At 37.0% G+C, this 19,429-nt stretch overlaps 2 protein-coding genes across 3 annotated transcripts in view; one reads left to right on the top strand and one right to left on the bottom strand.

The window, feature by feature from the left end:
* Positions 1–2,340: 2,340 nt before the first annotated feature.
* On the top strand, positions 2,341–9,658 carry LOC127802806 (kinesin-like protein KIN-7E). Its single transcript, XM_052338837.1, has 14 exons — positions 2,341–2,686; positions 3,317–3,754; positions 4,242–4,331; positions 4,425–4,525; positions 4,629–4,742; positions 4,820–4,901; positions 4,985–5,052; positions 5,225–5,290; positions 5,379–5,503; positions 5,797–6,130; positions 6,467–6,571; positions 6,665–7,591; positions 8,521–8,837; positions 9,004–9,658. The coding sequence occupies exons 2-14, from the start codon at positions 3,532–3,534 to the stop codon at positions 9,326–9,328; spliced, it is 2,877 nt and encodes a 958-aa protein (XP_052194797.1). The 5' UTR covers positions 2,341–2,686; positions 3,317–3,531; the 3' UTR covers positions 9,329–9,658.
* Positions 9,659–11,657: 1,999 nt separating this feature from the next.
* Positions 11,658–19,429, bottom strand: part of LOC127801547 (V-type proton ATPase 16 kDa proteolipid subunit) — a 35,341-nt gene continuing 27,569 nt past the window's right edge. Inside the window, exons 1-3 of one of the 2 annotated variants that reach the window (XM_052336783.1) lie at positions 18,557–18,763; positions 18,169–18,454; positions 11,658–12,099 (exon numbers count right to left, since the gene is read on the bottom strand). In XM_052336783.1, coding sequence (XP_052192743.1) covers positions 11,967–12,099; positions 18,169–18,454; positions 18,557–18,635 — 498 coding nt within the window. In that variant the 5' untranslated portion in view covers positions 18,636–18,763 and the 3' untranslated portion in view covers positions 11,658–11,966. Of the gene's footprint in view, positions 12,100–18,168; positions 18,455–18,556; positions 18,764–19,429 lie in introns of those variants that run through there. The other variant, XM_052336784.1, reaches the window with a different exon arrangement.

The raw sequence follows: 19,429 nt of genomic DNA, 5'->3' as shown, positions 1-19,429 counted from the left end.
GTGGGATAATACTTGTTTATACACAAAAGGTTTCTTTTTCTCATAATCATTTGGAAGAATCCACGCCCTAATTGAAGATTAAATAGTTAAAAGTCAACAGAAATCCGAAGCCTAATCATTAGTGGCTTTGAATCAAACAGCACCATTAATTACCATTTAGTGTTTGGAAGTCATTTTCACATCAACTTTCCAACATTTATTTAAGAAAGTAGGCTCCCACGTGGCGCCTTGAAGTATTCCCAGTTTTTATTATTAAGAAAAAAAATACATATTAATCATTGATTAGTTTATAATAATATTATTATTATTATGCTATTACATTGACATAGATTTAAAGGTGTAAAAGATATCATAATATCCATTATAAATTAATTAAAAATAAGAATACCAAATTTATCCTTTAATATATGATAAAATAAATAAATGAATTGAATAATGTGTTAGGTAGTTGGGAGGGAAGGGAAAGGAAAGTCCAACCGACAAAACGGCACGAGCACTCATGATCGTACTCATTACGCCTTTGCTTTTCCTTTCTCTTCTTTTCATTAATTCCCGCGGCTCCACCGCCCTGAGGCGGGTCAGATCCGTGATCCACGCTATTGGACCCGGGGGCATTTTCGGAAATTTCGTACGCACCCTCTCTTTATGATGACAGTTTAAAGGGAAATTCTATTAGGCAGCCGGTGAAATTACTCTTCATGTAAATTTTTTTATTAATTTTAAAATTTCTAATTTAATCCCAATTTTTCTTTCTCTTTCACATCATATACACACATACACATATAAATACAAATATATATAGCGACAATCATGGTTACTGACCCACTGCTATTAACCTCCTCCCACACATTCTCGTTCTCTTTCTCTGTACAATGGCTACGAGCCATAGTAAAGAGAAGAGAGGGAGAAGGAGAGGAAGAGAGAAAGTGGATTGACTGTCATGATCGATCTACACACACATATACATATATATACATACAGTATGGTCGTGGTCATGGAACTCAGTCTAGTACACACACCTATATATATATATATACACTTACACACACGAAAGTATGGCCAGAAACCTCTGTACCTTGCGGTGCGAAAACCTCCGTCCCGACCCCTCCTTACCCTGGCGACAATGGAAGCATCGCTGCCTTCATTAGTCGCAATGGTGGCAGCCACGATGCCACCACCATCATCTCGAGTCGGGGAACGTTGGGTTCCCTGACTATTGCCATGGCTAGGTTCCATGGCCGCGGCTATGCGTGTGTGTGTATATATGTGTGTAATATGTGTGTTTGTGTATGCGTGTATACAGTATATATATGTATGTATGTGTGTGTGGGTCGGCCATGGCCAACTCACTTTCTCTCTCTCTTTCTTTTTCTCTGTGACAGCCACCAGGTGGGTCTGCTTCCATGGTTGCGATGCGACCATGGAATCGTGTGTGTATATATATATATATGTATGTGTGGGTTGGTCATGACAGTCGACCTAGTCTATCTCTCTCTTTTCCTCTCCGCAACAGTTGGGGGTTAAAATGAGAATTTTAAAATTAGCAAAGCATTTTGCATAGTGTGGGCTGTGAAGAGTAATTTCACGGACTGCGAATAGAATTTCCCCAGTTTAAAAAGGTATCTCTTAATTAATTTTTTTTATTGATGATTTGCTTAATTTATGAATTATAATGAAATAAATATATATTAAAAAATGTATTTTACTTATCAGGGTGATTTGGTAATTTAAAAAAAAATAAATTTATTATCATTAAAATACAATAATAAATTTATTAATTAAAAAAATTACTATCAAACTGTTTAAATTTTGTAAAAAAAAAATAATAATCAAAAAGCGCATGACAATTTTAACATAAGTACTCCAATGCTTAATTCATAAATTAAATATTTGAACAATCAAAGTATAGGTCAAGTGGCAGACAAATGATACGCCAATGTTAGTATCAGTAGATTATGAATTCGATACTCTGTCTATGTAAGAGTCAAAGACTAACATGCGATTTATCTTCTCTGTCAAAATCGAATGCACGAGCAACGAAGAACCCTCCAATGACGATAATCCCAAGATATTAAAGATTTGAATGTTACATTGAAATACTCTATATTCATTTACAAATAGATAAACTTATACGTTTTTAATATTGATTTTAATGTAATATTTAAATTTTTAATATCTTATTTAAGTAGTGAGAGTATTTTCTTACAAACTTTTGACAATCTGAGCAGTGTCTGAGTTTAGGTGGTGAGATTGTTTAGACTCTGCAAATAATGCAAGGGAACATTGTAACGGTTATGATGAACCATTTGAAAGAACGTTAATTATGGGCTCCTGCAAGCGTGAAAACAAATAGGAGCATCAGGTAGAGAGCGTCATCGATTCTAACGCAAACAACAATTTTGAATACTTTTTTTTGTGATTTAAATAATTTAATTGATTGAGACAAAGCTATGGTTCTTTCGTCTGCATCTCATAGTCTTCCTCGGGGGAACGTTGGTGTCGAGCCAGTCAGTCCTCATCTGGAACTGGAAGTTACTGTAATCGTTAAGAAACTTTGATTAAGGAAGTTTTTACGGTTCCTTAGATCGATCTGCTGTTTTTTGGCTCTTCCACTTCACTCGCCAACCTACTCGATTTCTCGAGAGATAAGAGCCGCCTTCAAGTTTCAAATTCAAGTCAGAGTCAGGTTCACGCGCTACTACGATTCTTCTTCCATTACTGAAATTATTGATTGGCTAAATAATGTTATCCAGTTTCAGCATTAATACGTAAGATTGGATTTAGCTGCATTTATTGTTTTTTTTTTTTTAATTTGTTTTTGAGATCTAGCGGTTACATCAGGATTTTCTTTCCCTTATTTTTGGCTATAAAATTTGAAGGGCAGGCGATTCTGATTTCTGACTATTTCAATCCAGACCTTATCTGAACTTGAGTTAGTTTCCATTCGGTGAGAACGACGAAGAGTGAGATGAACTTCCCCTTTATTTTACTTTTCCAGTATAGATGTTTCTTTTTTTTAAATTTCTGAGTTTTGCCTCTATGCATATACAATGATAAAAGATGCATTTGTTGGTATATGAGGTGGGACCACAGTTGCTGAAAAATTCCAAGCTTCACCAGGCAACAGGAAAATTCTGTAAAGCACCGATGCTTCGTTCACAAGCACGGTGGGCCCCTGTTGAGGGGAACTCCTTGTTTTTGACCTTCAAGTGGAGGTTAAGCAAAGGGCTTTGTCTCAACTAACCCGTGATTAACAATCCTTAGATCATTTCGCAGGTTGTTTAAAGCGGCCATAATTATCTGTGTTTTGTTGCAGATGATGCGTTATGGAAAGGACAGGTTACTTTTTTTTAAGGCAAGCACAACCACCCCACGTTAACATCTTAACTGTCTTGAACGGTTAGAAAGCTGGAAAATGAATTGAGCTGTTCTAGTTCTGCTTATTTTTGGGTTACCAAGGATTTATATGTCGTGGATATTTAGTGTTGTGGATTAGGGCAGATGGGTTGTGAAGAAGAAAGAGGTTGAAAAATGGGGGCAATTGGGGGGGAAGAGTTGATGAAGTGGGAGAAGATGCAAGGAGCAGTGAGTGGTGGGGAGGAGAAGATCCTCGTGTTGGTAAGGCTGAGGCCCTTGAGCGAGAAGGAGATTTCGAAGAATGAAGTCTCAGATTGGGAGTGCATTAATGAGTCTACCATTTTGTTCCGGAACAGCCTTCAAGAGCGTTCTGGGTTTCCTACGGCCCATACATTTGGTAAGGAAATGCAGATTTAACACATTATCTTGCAGTCCTTAAAAGAATCAATTGTTTCTTTGGGTTTGAATTGTGCAAATGCCAGTGACTGAGGAATGCATGGCTCTTAAGGATTGAATAGTTTGAACTAGACCATTTTGCAGTTAAGTGCAACAGAGCAGCATACTCTCCTTGTTGGGGAGCATAGAGCGATTTGAATATGCAACTTGTGTTGGGTTGGATATCACTGCTATTGCCGTACTCTTCTTTTCAATTATTTATGCAATATTTTTCAATATCTGCGCATCATTTCCCATATATTGGTTATGTGGCTTACAAACACGGGACAGTATTTATGCACGATCAACTAAATGAGGTGAAGGAGGGGGATTTTTTGTATATGTGTTCTCATGGCATTTTCAGAATAGTCGTTCTGTTGCAATATTTTCCTTTTTGTTTTCTGAGTTCCTGATTTTGCCTTTGGTTATTGTTGTTTTATGTTTGACAGACAGAGTATTTAGTGGTGACTGCTCAACTAGGCAGGTGTATGAGGAGGGAGCAAAGGAAATTGCTCTTTCAGTAGTCCGTGGTATTAATTGTAAGTGCAACATTCACGCACTCATGTTTTGATTTTCAAAATCTCCTTATTTCTTTAAAGGAAAGATTCTTGTCTAAACATTTTCCTTTTCAGCCAGTATTTTTGCATATGGGCAAACAAGCAGTGGAAAGACGTATACAATGACTGGCATAACAGAGCTTGCAGTAGCAGACATTTATGACTATATATACAAGGTAATGTTAAATGCTTATTCGGTGTCTAATTTCTGTTTTAATTTATATTCTGCCATGTTCATTCTGCTTGAACCTTCTCCCCTCCCCCTTTTTGTTTCTCCAGCATGAAGAAAGAGCATTTGTTTTGAAATTTTCTGCAATAGAGATATACAATGAAGCTGTAAGAGATCTTCTTAGCACAGATAGCACTCCGTTAAGGATCCTAGATGATCCAGAGGTTAATTCCAATTCTTTGTCTTTTCTTTCTCCAAGTGTAAATCTATGTTCATGCTTCAAATGTATTATAACTTTTAGAAAGGGACAATTGTGGAGAAACTCAGAGAGGAAACTCTGAGGGATTGGAGACATCTCAAGGAGCTTCTATCAATTTGTGAAGGTAAAAGGCATCCTGTGACAGCAATGGTATTATGAATATAGATAATATAACTTCTAATTATGTATATAATTGAACTATTGCAGCTCAAAGAAAGATAGGAGAGACTTCTTTGAATGAGACAAGCTCCAGATCTCATCAAATTCTTAGATTGGTATGTCCCTCTTTCTGCTCCTCCTGTTCAGTGAAGCTTCTCAACTAATATTTTGTTTGAGGCACTTCACCCCCCCCCCCCCCCCCCTCTCACACACTGAGTGGGATAAGGTCTGTGTGATTGTTGTTGTATTTTACACTTTTCCTGTTTCCTCGTATGTTTAACGCTGCAGACCATTGAAAGCTCTGCTCGTGAATTTTTAGGCAAGGACAAGTCAACAGCACTTGCAGCAAGTGTGGTATGGAATTAATCAACTTCGCATTTAATCAATTACATGACTGCATTCTCGAGAAATACATTCAAGAGAGTTATTCTTTTGATTGCAGAATTTTGTTGACTTGGCTGGAAGTGAGCGTGCATCTCAGGCATTATCTGTTGGGGCAAGACTGAAAGAAGGCTGTCATATCAACCGTAGTTTACTCACACTTGGAACTGTTATTCGCAAGCTAAGGTTTTATAATCATTCCTTCATTAAAAATGATTAAATTTCAAGTTTTGGCAACTTCAAAGATTTCAAATGTATCATAGCTAGAGCTGTCTGGTGTTAAGCTGTTTATTTGGTCAGCATTTAGACGACTTATCATAGTTATTTTGGTCAATCAACATCTTCCCGAGTGCACATACCTGCATGTGCGGGGCATGAGGATGCAAATTTCCTTTCTTGTCTTGTTTTTAGGCTATTGTTTCTATAAAGTAGATTAGCTATATATTTGCAGTCGATTGATTTTGCTGATGATGGAACAGCAAGGGAAGGCATGGACATGTGAATTACAGAGATTCTAAGCTAACCCGCATACTGCAGCCTAGCTTGGGAGGCAATGCAAGAACTTCTATCATTTGCACTTTGAGTCCTGCACAGAGCCATGTCGAGCAATCCAGAAATACTCTCTTGTTTGCTACTTGTGCAAAAGAGGTTACTACAAATGCAAAGGTTAATGTTGTCATGTCAGATAAGGCTCTGGTGAAGCATTTGCAGAGAGAGGTGGCTCGATTGGAGAATGAATTAAGAACTCCAGCCCCTTCTGCTACTTGCAATTGTGCAGCATTGCTGAGAAAGAAAGATCTTCAGATCGAAAAGGTTATGATTTGCTTTCCAAAGTTGTTTTTCAGTAAATTTTGTCAAATCAATGGTGCAGTTGTTTCCCCAAGGAAACTGAGTGCTTAATAAATATGAAAATATCAAATTATAATGGACTTCTGAAAAACAAACTAGGCTCCAGATATGGGGGTTGTGGCAATGGGAATGAACATTCCTTGGATCTTGGCTCTTTTCTATAAATCATTCTGTAATGGTGTTAAGTGGGGCTTAATTACAATTCGTTTTTATCTTTTAATCTGGGTATTTGGCCAATAAAAGTCCATCTAGATGATAACTTCTTCTTGTTGCTTACGTTCTCTGTTCCCTACCACGCAGTTGGAGAAAGAAGTGAGAGAGCTAACTAAGCAACGGGATCTTGCTGAATCTCGGGTCGAGGATTTGCTACACATGGTTGGAGATGATCAATCTTCAGAGCAAAAGGTATGTACTGTAAGCTTGATGTTCCGAAAGCTTTCACAGTACTTGGATGTGCTGCTCCAACTTTCTAACTTCTGGTTTCTTGCTTGTGTTCAGGGTGTGTCCGATAATCATTCCAAATGGCAAAAAGATGATAAGTGGGAAGATGACTATTCAGTCTCAGAGTCATCGGTGACAGCTGACACACATTGCCTGAATATAGGAGGCAGAGATATTGATGCCACTCAGTATTCTAGCAGAGACTACAGCAGTAAAACTGAGGATCTTTACCCACAGCTTTCAGCAAATGATGAAGATTATTCTTTGCCTTCTGGCAGTTATGTACGGGTATCGGATAGAGGTAAATCTGTAAAATCTCGTCCACGCAAGTGTTGGGAGGAGTTTGCACTGGGAAATGAAGAATATCTTGATGACATGTGCAAGGAAGTTAGATGTATCGAAATGGTTGATTCAAGCAAGGATGAAGGAATGCAGGCATTGTCATCATCCGCATATGGAAATCTACTGGAACCCACCTCACCGAGGGACATAAATCATATCCAAAATAATTTGACACTTGGGGTAATGGAGCAGAAAATTCAGGATGAACAAAGGAGCCGTGATTCTGTTGTCAGCCCCTATGCTGGTGGCTCATCTGTTTGGGCACGGGATGCCAGTTTCAGAAATGAAAAGTTATCAAGAAGCTGGAGTTGTAGAGCTAACCTTATGGGTGGCTTGTCTTCGCCATCTTTTAAGATGGCGGGCCATAGTCAGAACACACCACCAAATGGATTTGAGAAAAGCTATCCTGGAAGACCAGAAGGCTTCCAAAGGATGCCTCCTCATTTAAATTATGTTGCCAACATTCCAAGGTTGTCTAGAAATGATTCTCAGTCTTCACTTGGAAGTGTTTTGTTAGATGAGCTAAAATCCCAGAACAAAATGACTTCTGCAGAGGAGAATATTCCTAGTATTGATAATTTTGTTGCAGGACTAAAAGAAATGGCCAAGCTTGAGTATGACAAGCAACTTGCTGATTGTCAGGTTAGCACTTGCCTCTTTTCCTTGTTGCCTCTGTGTTGTTGTTGCCACTGTTTTAATTTTCTCAAAATTTTGGTTCTGACGAGTGAGTTGCTTAATCCCTGTAACACTGTTAAGGTATTACTTTTTTTTTAGTACTAATAGCTAGTGTAAAAGTTGTCAGATCTTTTTATTGTGGACACTATGAAAATAAAAGTGGATATGTGGCCATTCAAAAAAAAAAAAAAAAAGAAGACAGAATTATAAATGAAGTTATCCATAACGACTTGGAAGTGGCTCTTGTTGAGGATAAAATAACGGAGATATAATTTAGTTTGTTTGGGCATGTGAAAGAGTACTAATAGATGCCTCTGTAAGGAAAGCGGCTGGAATGGAGTAAATTTGTAGCAAAAAAAGTATAGGAAGACCAAGAAAAACTTGGGAAACTCTTAAGCATGATATGGAATTATAATAAGCTCATAGAAGATGTGATATAGAGATGATTGGTGAGTTAGAATCCAGGTAATCAATTCTACCTAGTGAAATTTAGTTTTGACATGTTGTTGCTCCAACCAATGACCGGTACATTGCTGCCTTTTACTATTTCTCATTAAACAGCATCAATATTTATGAGAACCATGCGCATGATTACCCCATGCCTCTGCTTGTAAGGATACCAAACTTAACGTTGTTGTTGCTGTTGGTGGGGTTGCAAAAGGAATTTTAGTGTCTATTTCCTTCCTGAGATGTCATGTAGCGCAAATAGTAGATTATGAGCAGTGTGTTTTTCTTTACTCCTTTGGTGCGACATGTATACCGGCTGATGAAGTAGGCCTACTTTATCAACCATGTTCATTAGTTAGTACAGAGTGCATGCGTACAATAACTTTAAAATGGTAAGAGTCTTTTTGTGAAGCTTTCTTAGGTTGGCTTTATCTGCATGCTATGTTCAGGTTGCAGAACCAAAAGTTGAGAAGTCTCTAAAGAACCTCAACAATGTTGGACTGGATCCAATAAATGACATGCTGGAAGCTCCAGCAGATTGGCCTCTTTTATTTGAGAGGCAGCAGAAAGTAATAATTGAACTTTGGCAAACCTGCAACGTGCCATTGGTCCACCGGACATACTTCTTCTTGCTCTTTAAAGGCGACCCAACAGATTCTATATACATGGAGGTGGAGCTTAGGAGACTTTCCTTCCTCAAGGAAACATTTTCCCGGAATAATAACCGTGCAGTGGAAAATGCTCAGACTCTAGCATTATCATCAAGGTATGTCTTCCCTTTATTCTGATCATGCATCCATGTAATGTAAAAATTTACGAAATGATGATGTGGGATCTGAAGAACCACTGTGAAAGAACTGAATATTAGCCAGACAATTCTGCCAACTGTTCTTGGAGTTTTATCTTTTTTGGTATTTTTTCTCGGCTGACAGCTTGAAGGCTCTTCGCCGTGAGAGAGAGATGTTAAGCAGGCTGATCAACAAGAGGTTCTCAGAAGCCGATAGAGAGAGACTGTACCAGAAGTGGGGAATCGATTTGGAGTCGAAGCGAAGGAGGCTGCAGCTCATCAACCGGTTGTGGAGCGACGCCAGTGACATGAAGCATGTTGCGGAAAGTGCTACGATCGTTGGAAAGCTGATCAGATTCTCCGAGAAGGGAGGGGCGCTGAAGGAGATGTTTGGCCTTAGCTTCACGCCTCCGCGGACGAGCCGGAGATTCTCAGGCTGGAAACACAGCAAGGGGGGGCCCCTTTTGTGAGGCTGCTGTAGTAGTAGTAGTAGTAGTATATGGCAACATGATCAATTGGTGAAGGATGAAATGGTTTGTTAGTTATATGAACTGCAGCATCTTTGCTATTCATCTTCATCTCTGATTGAAATAGAAAAGCAATGTGACACTCACTACTCCCTCCCCATAGGGGATTTTTGGATATGCCCCTATTTTACATGTAGTCTGTCTGCCTAACAAATATGGCTGTTCAAAGCCTAAGAAAGACGCTTCTGATTTGCTTCGTAACTAATAATACTATTTGGTGGTCATTCTGATGATGACTACTGCACATTATGAAAGGTTGTGCGCGTGAGTGACAAATAACGAAATGAAGAAGATGTAATTGAGCACCTTTCTTCTTACCATAACCTAACCTTTCGCCTTTTGCTTTGCTACAGGTTCGCAATTTTGTTTGGACTCTTTCCCTCTTCTTTGAGAAATTAAATAGAGCCTTTAGTTATCGTTTGATTGAATGTAGAGAATTAAATACTACTAGATATAATATTTATTATAACAAGAATAGTCAAAATAATTTAGGGTCCATTTGATTGATTTTTTTTTTTTTATTAAAAATGATCATTTTTCACCCAAATTTAAATTTTTGAGCTGTTTGATTGACCAAATTTTTTATGAAAAATATTTTTCACTTTTGCTGGAATTGATTTTTCCATGGAGGAATGGATTTCATTTTCCATAGAAATAAAAAAATTCACCCACTAACAACTAGTCTTCCTCTTCCACCACCACCACCCATCGATGGAGACTTGTAACGGCGACCATCGGCGACAGCAAGCAGTGATTGTGGCCATCGACCATCAGCTATGGGTGAGCAGTGATGGCAGCTGTGGCAATGGCGGCGACGATGACTGTAGCAGATTTTTAGGGGTGTATGTATATTTTTCTATGTATATTTGATTTATTTTTTAAATATTTTATGTATATATATTTGATTTATTATTTGAATATGTCGACTATTTTATGTAATTGATTATTGATTTATGTGTTTTATTATTGATTATTTGCATATAATTATTTTTATGAAAAATAATGACAATCAAATATCAAAAGTTTAAGAAGTACAATAATTTTTAGGTAAAAAATTAAGTCAATCAAATACTTTCAATTAATATTTTTCCTACACAATTTAATTGTCTAGAAAATATTTTTTTTTCATACAAATTTTATATTTCAATCAAATGCACCCTTAGTTTAAGTTAGCCAGGAAAATGTTCTCTTTTTTTTTACTAGATAAAAAGAGAAACTTTTGTGTAAGGGACAACAACAAATTATTGAGAGATTTAAAGCACCAGACTGACTACCCATTTGAGTTTGCTTGTAATAACCTGAGAGACCACCCATTTGTAACTTGTAGACTGTATGGTGGAGATATCATCAAGCCACAAAAAGTGGAAGAGAACACTTTAATGAAGATTCAAACACTCAACCCTCCTCCTAAACCAACTATGTTATGTACTTTCACCAATCTGGCTTACTATCACTTCGGTGATAATAATAAGATTTATCCTTATGTCATATAAATACTATGTCCACTCCTAAATCGTTGGAGTTCTACAATTTCTGTCCCTCTAACAACTAATAAATACAAATTTTAATATTAATTCTTTTGAATGTCAATGCGTTTGTGGGTGAAAAGATTAAAACAGCAAATCTTTAATCAGCACAACTTCAAACTCCTAGCACACAAACTCCACCAAACGACCCCCCTGAACACTCTTACACAGCTTTTGATGAATATATACTCCATTCCACCCAAGACATAATTGTATTCCTCACGTTGATAAAAAAAATAACTTTAAATGGACACTTTAATTTTCAAAATTATTCAAAATAATTACTTAACAACATTAAATATACAGTCCAAGCTTGTGGGATCATCATTTCCTAATTATAAAAGCTTATAAACTCCTTGGTCCATGTGGGATAAAGAACATGAAACCCTCCAAGCATTTTTTATTGACAATCTTATTAATTAATCACCAGAACTTTAAGTATTATTTCAAATTCGTTTTGTTGTTAACATTTTCTTAAAAATTAAGTTATACTACGACTAAATGGTTGATTTAAAAATGCACAGTTACTCCCAGGGGTTGGCCTAGGAATGGGTACCCGTGGGTATAATAGTAGTTGCAGCTTCCCTCCAATGGCCAAAAATAATAGCAGTTTACCCCGTAGCAAATACAAAGAAAACAAAAAGAAAATTGGACAATGACTTCTACATCCATATGTCGTGAAAGCCCAGCCCAATACATCAGAAGGTAGGTGAGCAATGGGGTAAATAAACAAAATACAAATGGTCAACGCAAAGGGTTGGTAAACAATAACCCCTACACAGTTATGACACTGTAATGGCAGAGTACATCAATATATATGCATATAAATTTAGAATAAATATAAACCACAGGAGCTTGCTTCACCAGCTCTTATTCAACTCTCAAGCCTACTCCTACTACACTAAAACACAGCACTGAGCACCCACAAAATGAATGTACTAAGGTACTTCCTTATGGAAATCAGGAATTATATCTTCTAACTTGAGAAGGTTTGAAACTTCTATTCTATGCACGTGTACTCTTTCAAACATTAGGCATAAAAAAGAACTCCCAGCTCAGTCTGCTCTGGATTGCCCAGCTCGAGAAGATAATATGATACCAACAATGAGCCCGTACAGGGCCAGGGCTTCAGCAAAGATGAGAATCAGGATCATTCCCACAAATAGTTTTGGCTGTTGTGCATTAGCTCTGCAAAACAAGACCCGTCTTCTCATAACATGGGGACTACTAAACTACGAGAGTTAGCAAACACAATGCAGTCACTGAATGAGATTCTTCCCCCCAGAAATTACATAGGGATGGAGAGAAACAACCCCACTCCAAGAGTTGCAAAACAACAAGCAGCATATGATAAAGGCGCATACATCTAATGCGTGAATATTCACACAGGAAGAAACCATGGATTAAGTTCATTAATATATGCAAACAATATTCCCCAGTCAAGAGGGGAGGACAAAAAATAGAAGAAAATATAGATTAAGATGGAAGCATACATTCTTTAACGGGAATATGAAATTTTTATTGAATGTACTATATTCATAACATTAGTAGCTAAACTGAGATTCTTATCCAGCTGACCTAGAACAAATCCACAAAAAGCAGAAAAAAGGCATGTAGGGTTACCATGGCAGAGTCTTGCGTCACACAGATAAAGTCAATTAACTACAATTCATGATTTGAGAGCAGAAGAAGAAAAAGATTGAAAGTTTTTCCAGTTTGCTAAATGCTAATATTACTAAATCTTCTTGTTATGTCACCATGATTCCATCAAGAAAACTATTCCGGGAAACCAACCACTCTTCATATCTGTAATGAGCCAAAAAAATTGCAGAATAATTTTTAATGTTTCCATATGCCCAATTCAATAATGTTTCTAAAGTCGCCGATTCACTCCATAAACATAGTTCTTCTGCCAAGACGAGACAAAATGTGGCCAGATTTATGAAACCATGGTTGATATTACTTCTTACATATGTGTTACATACTTTTTCGAAGTGCATGAAGGATCATTAGGACACTTGTGCACAGCTGCAGGATAACCCAGACATGTCTGGTTGGACATCCACCCAACATGTGGAATAATACTTCAAGTCTACTAATACACACAAGTACCTAAACTTCATTCTCCTTTTGCTTTCACTTCCACAATATAGTTTCTTTAAGATAACCAAGGAATCCACGCTTTAACACCATTCAAATGATGCAATATACCTTAAGAGAGAAAATATGAATATTTACTGGTGTCCTAGTATCATTGGATTCTAGAAATAGAAAAATCTGGCACACCCAACTCACGAAACCAACCTATGTATCTAAAACAGGTCCTGCTGATAATAATTATTCTTTATCAAACAACAGCACAATAAAACCAACAAAAGCAGTATTAGATACAGCAGAATTAACAAACTGACCATAAACAAAAATCAATCACTGGAGTATTACAACACAACTCCAGATCAAAAATTCTTTCAATGATCCTTCAAGCCAGGACATGGCATATGCTAGTACAGGAACATGCCTGAGAATGCAGACTGCCAGAGGTATGAGAAGCAAGATGCTTGTTCATGGGGAATAATCAAGAGAGAAAAGTCTACACAAATAAGATGTCGCAGACTGGGTAAGAGAGATATGTCCAACCAAATTATAACTTCAAAATGTCAAATGTAGATCAAGCAAACCTGACATGAAATCAGTAACCAAAGATGACTTCCTAGAGAAGAAGCAAACAGAGCAAACAAAGATCCTTGCCATATGAACCATTCAATGGAATTACGCAATAGAACATTTGAACAATACTGTTCAACATGCTTTTAGAAAGTAATACTAATACACTCATGATAAATACTTCACATTCTGTGAGCATTTTCATCTTTGATATCATGTTTTCATTCTGTTAAAGCATTTGTTCTAGATTAGGGCTTGTAATAGTAGGGATATTTTCATGTAATGTTTCTGCTGTATTTCTAGAAGGATTTTATTATTTTTCTAGGGCTGACCGAGTTGGTTGTAACTGCCATTTTTGGGCAGTTGGTCAGGGGGCTTTTCTTGTTTTAGTTTCTTATATATAGAGGCGGAGAAGGCGGCTTTTGTGTGTGGCTTTTCTTTCTCGGATTAGTGGACTGTCTTGGGATAAGATTGAGCAGTGAGGAAGAGGGAATATCTTTCTTGTATCAACTCTATATAGCTTTCAGGTTTTTGGGCTAGGTGAGAGTTGAGTTTGAGTGCTTTGTAATCTTGTATTAACATTCAAGATAGTGGAGAAAGTAGGGGCGAAAGCCAAGCTGGATGTAGGTCTTCATTAAGACCGAACCAGGGTAAATTCTTGTGTGTTGTGTATTCTTGATTGGTTCTTGATTTGTTTTCTGATTGCTGGTCATTTGCGAATCAAGGAGAGATTTCGTTTGAGTGTTTTGAGTGATCATATAAGGGTGAGATCAAGGTTAACACATTCCCTTTATTATTCAAAGCCATAATGTTCATACTTACTAACAAAAGCACCGTATCACTAATAACAATTATTCATTATGCTATCATATTTTTCCCGTTCTAGATTTAGACTCAATCCACTGTCAGGACGTTATGAACTTATGATTGTATTAGAGGTATTTCTGTCTTCTGGGAATTATGATGTAAGGAAGTTGATAGCGGTTAGAAGCCATTACACTAAAAACAGCTATAACCACCTGTAAGTTGGCACCAAGGAGCAGCAGCCATAAAAGACTTCTCAATTAAATAAGAAGGCACAGATGAATTCATAGACTAAAACCCTATCTCTCTCTTCCGATTTCTCTCCCTCTGATCTCTCTGTTCTCTGTCTCTGTCTCTGTCTCTCTCTCTCTCTCTCTTTTCTTCTCTTCCCTCTCTCAGCCCTAATTCCCTTCCTCAGGAGGAGAATTCCATTGTCGGACTTGAGGTCCTGACATCCACTGACCATTATTTTTTTTTTTTTTTAATAAAATAATGGGGAAGAGCTCCTTCCCTGATAGAACACTATCACTCAGTCATGAAATATCAGTAAGTATCCATTTGCTTAGATTGCTTCATGCACCAGGGCCTTTTTCTACTCAACATAATCCAGCACAAGAATTAGTCAAATAGAAGTGGCACTTTTCTGTTCTACTCTTAAGATAAAACAATAGAAGAAAAGTGAGTTTTTTGCATAGCAACAACTGCAGCTAATGTTGCACGGATTGAAGTTGTCTGCCTGTACAAGAAACATTATGTCGCAAAAATGTTGTACACATATCAGCCACAAAGTGATGCTACTTTGGGTCATGGCAAGAGCTCCTCCAATACCAACCATATCAAGCTCTTATAGTATGAAGAAGCTCAGGGCCTGTTCAGTTGTGGAATTTTGTTTTTCCTATTTTCTAACTCTAATTTTTTATTGAATGATTGAATCTCTAATTAGAAAATAGAAAACTCAAATTTCTAATTTTTCAACTTTATACTATAAATTGGAAAACATAAAAAAAGTCGTTCTCTAAACTTTCTGTAAATGAATGGATGACTTTTAAAGCATAATATGTTAGGATATGTTTAGCTGTAAAATTGGAGTTGAAAACTAAAAGAAGTTTTCTAAAACTGAACGGGGCTTCAAAGTTTATACATTCTGATGATTAGGGCTAGCAATGAGCCGAGCTACTCATGAGCTGACTCAAGACTCGACTCAAAAATTGGCTCAATAAGCTAGCTCATGATACAAATGAGCCGAGCTTGAGCTACCATTAGCTCGACTCATTTGACTCATGAGCCAACTTGATATACTTATATATATATTAATTTTATAAATTTATTAAATAAAAAAATATTTATTACTTAATACTCAATAATATAAATATATACTTAATAATTTTATAAATATATTATTTAAATATATATTATGTATATTATTTAAATATATATATATATAAAAGTAAGGTAATAGTCAATTTCAAGCCGAGCCAGCTCGTAGTCACCATCGAGCCGAGCTCGAGCTAAAAAAATCAGCTCATATCGAGCTCGAGCTGAGCTATGAGCCAAGCTAAAAACAATCGAGCTGGGCCTAGCTCGGCTTATTGCCACCCCTACTGATGATGAAGGAAATCAAGCTCATATTGGCTTGTGAGTACAGGTTCTACAAACTAATCTTTGAGCAGTCTAGTTTCTTTGACACATTAACAAGTTCTACAATCCAAAAAAATGTGGACATAAGAACCACTGGATCACAACCAAAATGACATCAAGAAAATTTAATTTATTCCAAGGAGACACCCATTACCTGAAAGACAACGCAATTTTCCCTAAACCTTTTTTGTGTTTGGGCAAGTAAATAGTAATAATGTTAAACATAAAGGTTAGCTCACCCCTTATATGAGAGAGAGAGAGAGAGAGAACACAATTTGCCCTAAACCTTTTTTTTTGGTGTGTTTAGAGAGAGAGAGAGAAATAAGAAAAAAAGTAAACACTATCCTTGGACAGGCAGCCAACAGCCTGACTAGCCCCCTAGCCTTCTATTATCGTTGTCCAACTAGTCTTTTGTGTAGCTTACAAATTTGCTACAATGTCTGACTAGGATTCCACATCTATTGACTTTTATTAGCGTATAGAGACCATGAATTTAGAGATGACATGGGATCTACTGGCCTTACAAAACATATGGTCATAGATAAAAATGATTGGAGAGCTGAAATTCATGTAGCCAAACCCACTTAATGGAATTAAGGCTTGTGATTAATGTTATACAAACCAAAAATACCAACACAAATGGGTCTATAAATTAACATCATAGCCCCTCCCCGCCCCTCCCCATATACAGAAGAACCTTATATGCATCCGCGTAGTGATCAAGTTTGACAGAGAAACAAACCTGGTCAATATATTATTGAAAGAAGATTGAAATGGCTTGTTAAGCAGTTCTGTTTCCAAGTACTCATTTCCAATGAAGAACAACATATAAATTTCTTCACTTTCCCCACTAAGTTTAGGAATTTCTCTGTGGAATGGTCTAAACACCACCCATGTAAAGCTTGTTGCCACATAATCTATCTAAATAGTTCATATAATCTCCATTAAGTGAGCACCACTGAGGAATCATAAACTCTAATTCCTCAACCATTTCAAGTATGGAACAAAATTGCAGAGACAACAATGCTTTATTAACAATAGACCAAGATGTCAGGTCTTGAGATCTGACACACGTAATTTTCAGCCAATTGGCAAGAACGAGGGCAGAAAGTCGGGAGAACTGAAAGAAGAATTCAGAGAGAGAGAGCAGAAGAAGTAGGCGAGAGAAAATGGAGAATCGAGAGAGAGAAATTGGGAGAGAGAAATCAGATTTACTGAATAATACTTCTTCAATGGCTTTGTATTAGGCTGGATTAGCTTCATATACTAATCCATGCAGCAGTTAGGTTGGCGCCAACAAGACTGCCAATTCAAATTCAAAGTAAAACTGAGAGTAGCTATCTTCTAAGTACAACTGCTAGCTAGCTCTAAGTACAACTCTGTATATTACTATATTGGTTACTTCTATGGCTGTTAAGGTACAGACAGAACAAACAGTAGCTACATGACACAAGACACCATTTGATGGTTCATGTACCATCTCATGATGTAAAGAATAGTTGCAGAATAATGTTAAATCTAGCAAACATGTATCCTTTTTGGGACAATCCTTGATATATCTTTTGGAAATTTTCTGTAAATTGGTGAAACCATCTCAAATACAATAAGGAACAACTTCTTTTGACTTTATAGCATATCCTCCCCATATAGTATAAGAATCCCACTGAGCTACCATGAAATTATTTGTATTGCATATGCAAATACAGGCTGTCCATACTCAAAATTTTCAAGTCAACTAAGCATGATGAATCATAGGATGCAGAAACTAAAAAATTGTACAATTATCCTCCGAATATATAATTTTGCAAATCTCCCACTTATGTTAACTTGGACACATTTTCCTAGCATGATGAACGCGCCCAGCCGCCCACTATCCATAGCCTCTGGTGCTCCTATAGGTAAACAAAAACCATTCTAGGGTTTTCTTAAATTTGCTACTAAATGGCCTGCCTAGCCCATGACTGCGGTGTAATCCTACTGAGAAAATTTAGAGAAATCTTGAACTGTTACCATGCTAAAGGACCACTGTACCCTTCCAAGCACAATATGTTCTTCAGTTTCAACCATCTTATATAAAAAACAATTCAAAGAAGTAAAAAAAGACAAACAGACAAACAATGGGACAAATAAACAATTCAGCAAGAGCAATACCTAACACCGGCATCGCCAACGATCCCAATTGCCATTCCAGCAGAAAGCCCAGCGAGGCCACAGGCGAGGCCAGAGGAAAGATGCGCGTAACCATCAAACAGGTAATACGACTTGGCTTTAGGGTTAATCCCGGTACTGATGATAACAGCAATAATCAGGCCATAAATACCCAAAACACCAGCCATAACCACCGGAACAATCGACTTCATCACCAGCTCTGGCCTCATCACGCCCATCGACGCCACCCCAACTCCGCTCTTCGCCGTCCCATATGCAGCTCCCATACCTGAAACACTCACAACAAGATCTTCAAGATCCGTACAAAAAAGATGCACACAATGTGTTCCTCAATGTATAATCGAAGATCTAGGGTTAGAGTTTTGAGTACAGGAGAAGACAAGGGCAGCAGCGGCGCCGAGAAAGCCGAAGAAAGGAGCGGTTTCATCTCCACTGAACGTCGACGACATTCTGTCTGATTTCTTTGAGACGAAAAGCTGATCGGATCTCTAGAAAATTCGCACCGGATAGAGGGTTTGGAAATCGGGATTAGATCTCAACCCTCGCCAAACTCCGAGCTCCGGATGGATGTGGGAGCAAATTATTGGAATGGCTGATATATGACAATCACACACGTGGCAACGGGAGATTCGCTATGTTCCGACATTTGGTTTAGGAAAATCTCACTTTTGTCCCCCTCATTTGATAATATATTCAGTTGTACCCTTGCATAAAGACGTCCATCATCATCTTCCCTGTATCTAAATTCCTATCATCATATCTCATGAGCTACAAAATCTTTTATATTTCTCATGGCACCTTATCTATTTAGGTGTGAGAAGTATTTTAATTATATATCTCACCATTTTATATCACTCATTGCCTCACTTTATTATCTTAAATAAAAGATATTTTAAATATTTTAACATTATTGTATTGTTCAAAGTGTACGTAATGATATTTTTCTTCTTAATATTTGACTTTTTACTTGTTTTATAATATATTGAGTCAATTCATTTTTATAAATTAAGAAAATAATAATTTATTCATTTCTTTTATCAATTTCTCACTTAAATTTTGAAATTATTTCGTTATCACCACGTTGCCAAGTAAAAATTTTGATATTCTAAATAATATTATTTAGCTTATACTAAACAACACTGATATTATAACTCAACGTTATTTAAGAGATCAAAATTCTATAAATTAATATGATATATAGTTATGAAAAATACTATTGATACTTTTTAGATTATATTTAAAC

This window comes from Diospyros lotus, chromosome 5 (assembly GCF_014633365.1).
Source record: "Diospyros lotus cultivar Yz01 chromosome 5, ASM1463336v1, whole genome shotgun sequence".
Taxonomy (NCBI): domain Eukaryota; kingdom Viridiplantae; phylum Streptophyta; class Magnoliopsida; order Ericales; family Ebenaceae; genus Diospyros; species Diospyros lotus.
This window is presented reverse-complemented; position numbering and strand designations above follow the sequence as displayed.

Excerpts from the sequence above, each read along its gene's own strand:
- LOC127802806 (XM_052338837.1), top strand. The coding sequence starts at position 3,532 with ATGGGGGCAATTGGGGGGGAAGAGTTGATGAAGTGGGAGAAGATGCAA. Across the intron at positions 4,332-4,424 it reads AGTAGTCCGTGGTATTAATT|CCAGTATTTTTGCATATGGG; the intron begins GTAAGTGCAACA and ends TTTCCTTTTCAG. Across the intron at positions 5,053-5,224 it reads CTCATCAAATTCTTAGATTG|ACCATTGAAAGCTCTGCTCG; the intron begins GTATGTCCCTCT and ends TTAACGCTGCAG.